Below are 12,206 nucleotides of genomic sequence, written 5' to 3' on the forward strand. Positions count from 1 at the left end.
AGGGCTGTGATATAGGCTACTGTAGTAGAGACCTACAGACAGATCTAATTGCAGTTCTCTTGCATGGTGAGGCTAATGATGTGTTTGTTCAACCCCCCAGCATACTTAAACAGCCATTGTTATACTGATAATAGCCAATAAATAGACGCACTCGGAGAGCGCAGACCTCCGCCAAGGCAGATCAGTGCCCCGGATTTGGATGAAAATTTCAGGAAATGTTGATACTGGCACAAGGAACAAATGATTAAATTTTGGTGATGATCGGGGGTGGGGGGGACCACGGGGGCCCACTGACCTGCCTTGGCAGAGGTCTGCGCTGTCTTTTCTAGAAAAGCACTCGGAGAGCGCAGACCTCCGCCAAGGCAGGTCAGTGGGCCCCCGTGGCCCCCTGATCACCACCAAAATGTAATCATTTGTTCCTTGTGCCAGTATCAACATTTCCTGAAATTTTCATCCATATCCGTCCATAACTTTTTGAGTTATCTTGCACACAATCATACAGACAAACCAACGCCGACAAAAACATAACCTCCTTGGGGGAGGTAATGATAATAACCGTTATACCTTTGTAGCCCTAATGGGACTTTTACTTAAAGAGTACCTGTACTGGTCATGCTTACGACCTTAATTGTGCTTTGTGAGTATTATATGTGATCTTTGGAAATTACAGGTACTCCAGTTACCCTTTAACAATGGTTTTGTAAATCAAGCTCATTTCCACTACATGGTACAGACTCAACTCTGGTACCAGGTACTATTCCTGGAGGCCGTTTCTATTACAGCAGTGTTTTTCAACCTTGGGGTCGGGACCCCATGTGGGGTCACCTGGAATTCAAATGGGGTCACCTGAAATTTCTAGTAATTGATTTAAAAAAAAAAAAAAAAAATTTACTAATAAAAAATATATGGTGAGTTGAGAGAGACAATCACAATGCATAAAAGACATGACAAAGTGAAGCTGAAACTGAAGCACTGTGGTTCTGTTTATCTTTCAAATGTTCATTGTTATTATATACATTTTTCAAATCGGATTTTAATATTTTTTGTATTTTTTGTCCTTTTGTGTTGATCAAGTAGGTTAAAGTGAAAAAATGATATGCAGATGTTATAGATGAAGTTATGCTGAAAAGAAAGATAAAAACATGAGTATAGTAAACATTTCTTTATATATTATATAAAGGCAAAATCAAAAGTACTCAAAAATGGCCAAAATAGGCACAGATGCTGCAACTCTTTCATAATTCATCGTAAATCCATGCTCGACTGGCTGTACATATCCTGACCAAGGAAAATAAAATTCTCCCTTTGTGCAGTAATCTACACCTGGCTTTTCTGCCTCCGTCCATAATAATATACATTATATAGACTTAATGTCAACTAAAATTTGCATTTATTTGCAACATATTATAGCAAACTATTACATGATCAAAAGCAAATTAATTTTAACAAAAAAAGTCTCCATTTTGAATGTCTGGGGTCCGCCGGAATTTTTGATGTTAAAATGGGGTCACGAGCCAAAAAAGGTTGGGAACCACTGTATTAGAGGATAGTACTGATTTTAGAGTACCTGGTTGTTATAGCGATGCTTTTACATTTTTTCAGCTTCTCCCAGCATTGCATGAAAGTCCTTTGGTAACCCTGTGCTGTCATCTGCTCTGAGAGTCGCTAATAAACTTGTTTGTTGCGTGTTGACCCACAAAGCTCATGCTGAATCTTTTCATCGGCCGCCAAGGACAGAAATGTCTGAACCTCCTCAACTGACGATGGTGTCGTTTTGCGGGCTGTCATCATGGATGTATTTAGCCTACCGGTATATTAACTGTCAACTTCTGTATCTGGTTTGTTAAAAATGGTGGGCTGCACATTGATGAATCAGTGACAACTCTCTGACCAATCAGTGGTTTGCAGTGTTTACATGTCACATTTTGGTATCTCTTCACCTATTTTGGAACCTCGGTCGAGCAGATACTAAAAAACTAATACCAGGTACCAGATTCCAGGTACTTTTACGTAATGGAAACACAAAAAGGCCAAGACAAGTAGTTCAGGGGCCATATTTAGCCTGAATAAAGGTAAACGACACGCACATCCAAAATTAGAGGTGTGCAGGATCCCAAAAAGTAGACCGTGAGAAAATAAAGGAAGGTCCGCACAACCTGTGAGCTCCCAAACCATTTATTTAGTGACGTTTCGGGCCGAGGCCCTTCATCAGACTGAGGACAGAAACTTACACAGGTGTCTAATCACAATACGTGACCCGCGTTATACGTCATAACAGAAAAAAGTCTATTAAAACTTTTCAAACATATGATCAATTATACATGATCAAGAGTCAAACATTTCCAAGTGTCCACAAATACAAAATACACAGGTGTTTTATAGGCAGTGTCCGACCACAATAGCACGTGACATGCAATATATGTCATCTTAGAAGAGCAGAAAATAACTTATTAAGCCTTATCATACGTACAGTCAATCATAAATCATAAAGTGTTTCAAATGTCTACAAATATACATAATTTTTAGTGATCAAACTGCTTTGCACTCATATTTATAAACAGATATTAATCAAATTTCTACAGGTCCATGTAGTTATACTGTCCATCTGAATGTGGTGACAAACACCACAGCATGTGTGCACAGTTCTTATTGACAAAAATACAAGAACAGATTTACAAAAGCAAAAACAAAAGACAAATTTTTTTTTAAAAATTAATATTGGGCAACGTTGAGATACATCCAAATAGACATCTAAACTACAGTGTTGGAGTGAGGATATATATACTACATACACTGGAGTGAAGTGGTCTATGTGAAGATTAATTTTAGGAACGTGTAAGAAATGTCTATAAAAATGGTCTGAGATCAAATTCTTCATTGAGGCCTTTGGGGTTAAGTGTATCTAAAGTATAAGCCATATTTAGCCCAATTTGATCTCAAGCGGGCCAGACCAGTAAAATAATGACTTAAGAACCTCTATATAATGAAAAATTCAAGTTTTTCCTTTTTGTTTTGGTACAAAACCCCCCAAATTACATATGACATACAGCCTATATAATGCTGGGTGTCTCCTCTTTGTACCTGGAAACACTGACCTGTAAGTAATTATTGTGAGCTGATGAATTTGCTCCATGCCTATCATCGCTGTTGTACAGGGTGGGGAAGCAAAATTTACAATATTTTGAGGCAGGGATTGAAAGACAGTGTATGACCAATTAGTTTATTGAAAGTCATGAGAATTTATTTGCCACAAGAAAATTGACATAATAGAAAATGTTTTTATTCTGTGTCCTCCTTCTTTCTCAATAACTGCCTTCACATGCTTCCTGAAACTTGCACAAGTGTTCCTCAAATATTCGGGTGACAACTTCTCCCATTCTTCTTTAATAGTATCTTCCAGACTTTCTCGTAATACTTTTGCTCATAGTCATTCTCTTCTTTCCATTATAAACAGTCTTTATGGACACTCCAACTATTTTTGAAATCTCCTTTGGTGTGACGAGTGCATTCAGCAAATCACACACTCTTTGACGTTTGCTTTCCTGATTACTCATATGGGCAAAAGTTTGTGAAAAGGTATGGATAATAGTGTTAGGTATGATTATGACATCAATATATGTTTGGTTTCAAAACAATTGACGTAGTGCCTGCTGAGAAAAAACAACTAAATGTTCATTGTAAATTTTGCTTCCCCACCCTGTATATAATGACAAGTTCAATTTTTTCGTTCTTGTTTTGGTACAAAAAAACCCAAATTACATATGACATACAGCCTATATAATGCTGGGTGTCTCCTCTTTGTACCCGGAAACACTGACCTGTAAGTAATTATTGTGAGCTGATGAATTTGCTCCATGCCTATCATCGCTGTTGTACTTTTCTGCGATAAGATTGACCATCAACCAGTCACACAAGGCTCCACTGTACTAGTATGGGAACAATTGAGACAATCACAACGGTATACACAGGCAGAGAAACACATGTACACACACAGCGACTGCAGATTCCATCAGTATCCAGGAAGCTGCCGACCGAGCGGAATGTGCTCCCGAACATTCAAAACTCCACTTACATAAGCACCGTCATTAGATCAGGCATACAGTCGAGTAAGTGGATACAAACAGGAGTACAGTCCACGATGGGTGATTCCAGTTGGGGCCTGGGGGAGGGAGGATGTCTCAGGACATGCAACCCATAGACAGATGGTCTTAGAGGCATGTAAATACACACATACACACTTAAGCATACACATGAACACACCACATAGGCAAATGCACATGATAGCATGGCTAACAGGACAAGCAGGCACGAACACACGCTTATGTAAGGATTTACGCAGCTGCCTGGGGACGTTATACAGACACTTTGCTGCTGGAAATAGGACAGAAACATACATGCAATATGGAATGACACGACACTAGGGAAGGGGAAAAGAAATCCAGATGAGGAGTCATGGCTGTAGGTCTACGCAGTGACAATGAACACTTACCTTTGGGAATGTGAGTTATGTGACAGGTTTGGAATGGACTGGATTAGCATCAGTGCTGGTTTCCCATAAAGTAAAAACATGTATTACCTGAAAATCCAGCTGCATTCCTCATTTCTATAGGTCAGTCTCCTGACAAAATCCCCCACCAGCAGCTCACATATATTTTAACCCAGGTGTCATATTGTGTAGACGCAGCCACGACAGGTTTATTTGACTAAACCAGACAAATTGCATTGTCTGATTTCTGATTATGTACCATTAGCTGAGAACAGTCTGTGTGTGTACTAGGGATGTAACGATTACCGGTATAATGATAAACCGCGGTAAAATTCCCGAAAGTTAGTATTACCGTTTAAATTCTAATTATCATGATAACCGTGTTTGATTACCGCACTTTGAACACAAACTTGATATAGAAAATGGTCCAACAATGGCGATAATGTGCCATCTTTAATGCAAATTTGTATGTTTGGCATTCACTGTTTTAGACTCATGTTGTTCAGGTTCCACATTTAGACCAGTATGAGCTAAAGTGGATCAGAATCAGTCAAATAAGAACAGAATAAATGAAAGATAATGACAAATACAAATGTTTCTCACACCATTACACTAAAAATACACTAAAGTATACAAAAATATGCAAAAATACATTAAAAATATACTAAACTACACTAAAAATGTGTAAAAATACACTAAGATACACAAAAAATATGGAAAAAGACAATAAAAACATACAAAAGTATACAATGAATATGCAAAAAATACACTAAAGTATACAAAAAATATGCAAAAATGCACTAAAAACATACTAAAGTATACTAAAAATAAGCAAAAATACACTAAAGTATCCAAAAAATATGCAAAAATACACTACAAACATGCCAAAGTATACTTAAAATAAGCAAAAATACACTAAAGTATACAAAAAATATGCAAAAATACACTAAAAACATACTAAAGTATACTAAAAATAAGCAAAAATACACTAAAGTATCCAAAAAATATGCAAAAATACACTAAAAACATACTAAAGTATACTAAAAATAAGCAAAAATACACTAATGTATCCAAAAAATATGCAAAAATACACTAAAAACATGCTAAAGTATACTAAAAATAAGCAAAAATACACTAAAGTATCCAAAAAATATGCAAAAATACACTAAAAACATACTAAAGTATACTAAAAATAAGCAAAAATACACTAATGTATACAAAAAATATGCAAAAATACACTAAAAACATGCTAAAGTATACTAAAAATAAGCAAAAATACACTAAAGTATCCAAAAAATATGCAAAAATACACTAAAAACATACTAAAGTATACTAAAAATAAGCAAAAATACACTAATGTATACAAAAAATATGCAAAAATACACTAAAAACATACTAAAGTATACTAAAAATAAGCAAAAATACACTAAAATATACAAAAAATATGCAAAAATACACTAAAAATATACTAAACTACATTAAAAATACGGAAAAATACACTAAAATATACAAAAAATATGCAAAAATACACTAAAAACATACAAAAGTATACAATAAATATGCAAAAATACACTAAAGTATTCAAAAAAATACGCAAAAATACACTAAAAAATACTAAAGTAGACAAAAGATGTGCAAAAATACACATAAATACATATCTTTAACACACATTTGCATTTTTGATGTTTACATGTTAATATTTGAATGTTTCTGCAACAGAAAGTACATTGTGCCTATTATTTTATTTATTTATTTTTTTCTAATTATTTCAGTGTGTGTATCAGTACTTTTTGAACATTTTGACCACATTTGACCACATGACCGATAATAATGATAACTGTGATAATTTTGGTCACAATAACCGTGATATGAAATTTTCATATCGTTACATCCCTAGTGTGTACTATATTCAATTTCCCATAATCCTCCACTCCCTTCTCAGCTTGCCCCACAAAGTCCAGGGAACTGGGTTTTGCATATATTGTATTATCTTATCTATACTGATCTCTGCACTGATTTGACAGTTGGGATGTAACGATTACCGATATAATGATAAACCGCGGTAAAATTGCAGACGGTTAGTATTACCGTTTAAATTCTAATTATCATGATAACCATGTTTGATTACCGTACTTTTAGGGGAAAAGACGCCTATAAAGATCTGCTTTTATGTCAAATATTTGGGTATAGTTTTAATTTATTACAAATTTGATTTTATATACCTAATATTTGGAACCAATATTCACTTTTGAAGTCTTTGGAAAGGTTCGTTAAGCATCTTTGTGTTATTTATGCAATAAATTATATACATTTTTCAAATTGGGTTTTACTTTTTTTGTGTGTTTTCTGGCCTTTTGTGTTGATATAGTAGGTTAAAGTGGAAAAAATAATAAGCAGATGATATAGATGAAATTGTGCTGAAAAAAAAAGATACCAAACATGGGTATAGTAAACATTTGTTTATAAAGTATATAAAGGTAAAACCAAAAGTGCTCAAAAACGGACAAAATAGGCTCAGACCACTAAGGGTTAATACTTGAACGTTTCTGCCAACAGAAGGTACACTGTGCCGATTATTTTATTTTATTTATTTGTTTATTCATTTTTAACATACAACTTGGTTAAATTATTTCAGTGTGTGTATCAGTACTTTTTGAACATTTTGAGCACAATTTCAATAATACCGCGATAATAATGATAACCGTGATGATTTTGGTCACAATAACCATGATATGAAATGTTCATATCGTTACATCCCTATTTGACAGTAATTCTCAGGCATTTGTTGCTGTTTTCTTGTCGATGGGGTTGCAGCAACTTCCTAAAGTGAACACAGTTTTATACCTTTCATTTATTTTTCATCATTTCTTGTTTTTTTTCTCCATATTCAAGTGCATTTTCCGTTACCTGCGTCCTCTTTGGTTCGTTCCTATTTCTGTCTCATCAGGATAGGCGATCCCTGGCCCCCATACTATTTCTGCTCACTCCAACCCCTCTCCTTTCTGCCCTCCCCCTCTGCCTCCTCCACCCACCCTCTGCTCCCTCTACTTCCAAACACTGCACATCTTTGTAAGATTCAGTGTGACCAGAGAGCTGGTCTTTGTCCAGCTTGGCATTCTTTACATTTCTGTGTAGAGAATCCTCAGACTATCTAAATCTGCAGACCCAGTCAGAACAACAACATGACTACTAGGCACATTAATATACACATGCACTGGTTTGCAGGTGAGACTATAAGAAGATCCTGCTGGTTTGTAAGACCAGTGACACCCTTTATAACTTTTAACAGCCAAAATAACTAGGCCTGTAACGGTACACAAAATTTTCAGTTCGATACATTTTCGGTTTTCAAAGCCACGGTTCGTTTTTTTGTCGGTTCGGTACGGGAAGAAAGAAAACCCCTCAAAATGTCTATTAATGCATTTAGGATTTTTTAAACATTTTTCCCCCAATTTTTGGAGACAATAGAATATAGAAAAACAGGAATAATATAATTCTGCTGCTGCAAATCAAATAGAAAATAAAATAAATTATTAATATTACTAAATGTATTTTAAACATTTGTATTGCACTTTTCCCTGAAAGATAGTTTCGAATAAACAAGAAAAATCTAATCACAGTTCTGTCAGTTCACATTCTGCATAAAAATAACCAAAAAATTCCACATGAAGTGCAACATTAACAAGAGGACAAACTGGTATTCTGTTTAAACTGAAGAGAAACTTTGACAACACAATGAACCAAATTATTTATTTTAGGACAGAGAACAAACTGTTTAAGACACTGTGTGTATTTGTGTGTGCCTGTGTGCACAGGGTATTATTATTATTATTATTATTATTATTTTTTTGTCAGAACCGGGGGGTAGGGGGGGCACGCACCTGGGGGTGTGGTCCATAACTAACGTCACGAACGCTGTCGTGAAACGAAAGTGAAACTTTACATACTTTCAGTGTTCTATTTATTCCTCTATTATACAGCGTGCATGATAGACAGACAGACAGAGCTAGTGTCAGTGTTTTAGAACTACCGTAGTTCCTAGGGGCCAAACAATGTCCGTCTTATCAGCGTCTCTTTTCTCGTTGTCTTTCACCTGAACCTGAACTGATCCAAACTGGACTGTACTGATGGTGGAGGGTCTTCAGTCTCTTCCCTCCAGGTTCACATCCTATTTGTTGTTTTTTTTTACCTTATATCAGCTGTTATTTCATATTTTGGGTCAATGTGTGCGTCCTTCCATATGTCCGTGTGAAACTTGCACGGATTTAAAGTTCCACATCGAACGACATCTTTCGTTCCTTTTTCTTTTTCTCATCATACTGTGCCGTTTCGGTACAGCTGTGTACCGAACCGAACAGGTGTGTACCGAAACGGTTTGGTTCGGCACGTGTACCGTTACAGGCCTAAAAATAACATATTATGATGTGTAATTCATGGGTTTGGAGTCCCTTTGGAGATATTCTCCTTTACAGCTGCCTCAAAGTAACTTCATAGTAAACTGTACCCATGGATTATTGGCTGGTTCAGATCATTACCTCTGGAGCTGAAGCATATGTGCCCTTGCATATGGTTCGGGACAAGTCTTCAAATCCCACCACAACTGCTCCTTCTCTGGTCTTTTAATTCAATAAGTAATATTCTGAGTATTCTATTGAATGTGAGCAGAAATGGATGTTTCATCTGCAGCAAAAAGTGAGATAAATCTGGTGTGATCTGTCTGCCTCCAGTAATCTAAGGTGCAGAGGTCTTGTCTTTAGACTGAGACTGTGGAGATTATTGATGGGCCACATCCTGATTTATACGTTCTTGATGGCCAGTAGTGTGTGTACGGGTGTGTGTAGCCCATTTGTTGTGTGGGCTTCGATCTGGCACTCTCACTCATATATCATTTTGACAGGATAAAACATTTCTTCTATTCCATTGATTCCTGGTTGTTTCCGACTCCACAGACCTTTATGCTCAGCCTGTTTCTTTTCAGCTCCTTTGTCTTCATCGTCTTTCTGATGTGTGCACTATAGTCAGGCAATACACACATTACATACATTGAGGCAATTCTGCAGAGAAGTCTGGGCCTGTTATATTAACCCTTTCATGCACAGTGGTCACTCCAGTGGACAGTTCTTCTCCAGCTGTTCTCTTGTTTATTCATGGGTTTTGTTATTTTAGTTTCATATCAGCCAACACAATACATAATACACTGACATTGATAACGTTACTGTAACTTTGCTGTTCTTGATAAATCTGATCTAACATGTTTGAGTGTAAATCAGTTCCTTGTTATCGTTATTAGACTGTAATTAACAACAAAAGTTGTTTTTTTTTTTTTTTTTGCATATTATCTCCATGAAGTGACTAGTATTGGAGTTCGCTACAAACAAAGAGTTAAGGATATTTCTTTTTTTTTTTTTTGGTCATTTTTGCCATTTGTAAATAAAACTATGTCTGGTCATTAAAAAAAAAAAAAAGTTTCAATTCAATTCACACACAAAAAAGTAAAATGCCTTGTACAAGAATCTCAACTGAAAAAAAAAAATAGCCCCAAAAATTAAAAATATCCATAACTTTTTGTTTGTAGTGTGTGTGTTATAATGTGAGAAAACATCAAATTAGCAGCATTTAATGTTATTATTTCATAGTTTTCACACAGTGTATCCGTAAATACACGTTTCGTTGCTTTAAAAATTAAACGCACATTTTTGCAACTCCGTGAAAAACAGCTTTATAAAAAAAAAATAATAATAATCTCATTGTTTTTTAAATGCCTAAAGAGGAATAAAGAAAAAAATCTTGATTAACGTTCTCATAATTCATGCATGAAAGACTTAAGCAAAAGAGTTCACCCGGACTGAACAGGCCCGCTCATGCTTGATTTCCAAACCATACAAAATCATTAGCTGCCCAGTACATGCTATTGCCATTACCCATAAAAGAATCTGAGCATTTAGCTGATAGGGCATTAACAGCAGGAATGACTCAGCGCATAGAAAGCAGAAATCAAAGCAGCATGCTGCAAATAGCTTAGATCAATGCCAAAATAAGACTGTAATGTGACTTGTGGGTAATCTGAGTTCAATGTAGTTTTTTTTCTTCTCAGTTTAGCTCAGATGTTGAATCAATTTGACGTTTTTGTAGAAGTGAGTGACATGGAATTTTATAAAACTGGTGCATTACATTAAATAATCCCAAATATATGCCTCTCTGTCACTTTTGTGTGTTCACCTGTCATATTCTTTATCTCTCTGACTGTTTGTGTTTAGGCTTGGTGACCAGTTTTATAAGGAGGCCATCGAACACTGCCGCAGCTACAATGCCCGCCTCTGCGCTGAACGCAGCGTACGGATGCCCTTCCTAGATTCGCAGACCGGTGTGGCACAAAACAACTGCTACATCTGGATGGAAAAGCGCCACCGGCAGCCAGGTTTTTGAGATTATGCAGAAGATCTACTGGATTTATGTTGTACTGCTGATATGTTTTAATCTAGACAGATCTGGCTTTTGTCTGTATTACAAGTCATCGCCACTCCTATGAAAATACATGTATATGGATAAAAAAAAAAAAAAACAAGTCAGCCTGTAGCACTTGCTGACTTATCCCCAGACAAACAGTCAAAATGCATCCTGCACATCTGGGTCGCCTTTGCAGCCAGAGGGAACAATCTGCTCTTTACTGAGAGCTGGACACAAATAGCCTGCTCTCCATCTTGTATGCAAAGCCCTTTAGGCCACACCCTATACTTTGTGGCAGACCTAACTCACATTATATGCATTTATTCTGGGTTTATCCTCTCCCCCCCTTTTTTTTTTTTTTCGATATTTTCTTGTCTTGTTCAGGCCTACTTTGACTGTGATCTGTTATGCTAATGGAGGAATATGATAAAAAGCATTGTCACAGAAATATTATGCATTCATTAGATACTGATGTAAGCATATTACTTTCATTAACTTGCAAAGAAGAAGTGAAAAAACAACAGCGAGCACTGAAAAACACACGTAATGAGTGATGAATCAGCTCATGGAGACTGACAAAAATAGCAGGATGTCTCTAAATATAAGGACCATTAGCCTGAGCAATGAAATCAGGACATATTAAATGTCAGGAAAACAAGGCCAGTCCACTATGTGTGTGTGTGCGTGTGTGTAGAATGGTCTCAATGCATGTTTTGTTAAAATGTCAGGCTTGCCAGTGGTTGTTAAAGCTCTTCCTGTGTGCCTGTTTCCCTCTCCGTATATGTATGTGCATGTATGTGTGTCTAGGCCAAGCAGCTGGACAGATGTATACCTACCCTGCTCGTTGCTGGAGAAAGAAGAGGCGACTCCACCCTCCCCTGGATCCCCAGCTTCGCCTCTGTGAGCTTCGACTGGGTAAGACAAACAACACACCGTGCAGCAGCGCATTGATATGTATGCAGCGGCCGACGCGGTATTGACCTATAGCCTGATGCGTCCTCCGTCATACTAAAACATGGAATTGTCATCGCTTAAACCTGCTTATACGTCATGTTCGGGCGCTCGTTACTCTTGTGTAGCTACACAGGGCTGAAGGCGTGTTGAGTGGCGTTAATGTTCGCTATCTGACCATCTGGCTCTGGTTAGTGCGTCTCTCTCGGCCAGGTCTCCAGGTTCATTCTCTCCCCTGAATCAATGCTTTCTCTCACTGTTCTCTGGCAGTGCACACACATACACATGAACACACATGCATAAACCCACAAACACCCCCTAC

General features: G+C 36.8%; 1 protein-coding gene across 4 annotated transcripts in view; it reads left to right on the plus strand.

Moving 5' to 3' along the window:
* The window catches only part of dpf3 (double PHD fingers 3), a 43,600-nt gene that overhangs the window by 7,547 nt on the left and 23,847 nt on the right, over positions 1-12,206 (plus strand). For all 4 annotated transcript variants that reach the window (XM_030128554.1, XM_030128556.1, XM_030128555.1 and 1 more), the window contains exons 2-3: positions 10,744-10,904; positions 11,741-11,848. In XM_030128554.1, the coding sequence (XP_029984414.1) occupies positions 10,744-10,904; positions 11,741-11,848 (269 nt within the window). The remainder of the gene's footprint in view (positions 1-10,743; positions 10,905-11,740; positions 11,849-12,206) is intronic.

This window comes from Sphaeramia orbicularis, chromosome 24 (genome assembly GCF_902148855.1).
Source record: "Sphaeramia orbicularis chromosome 24, fSphaOr1.1, whole genome shotgun sequence".
NCBI lineage: Eukaryota > Metazoa > Chordata > Actinopteri > Kurtiformes > Apogonidae > Sphaeramia > Sphaeramia orbicularis.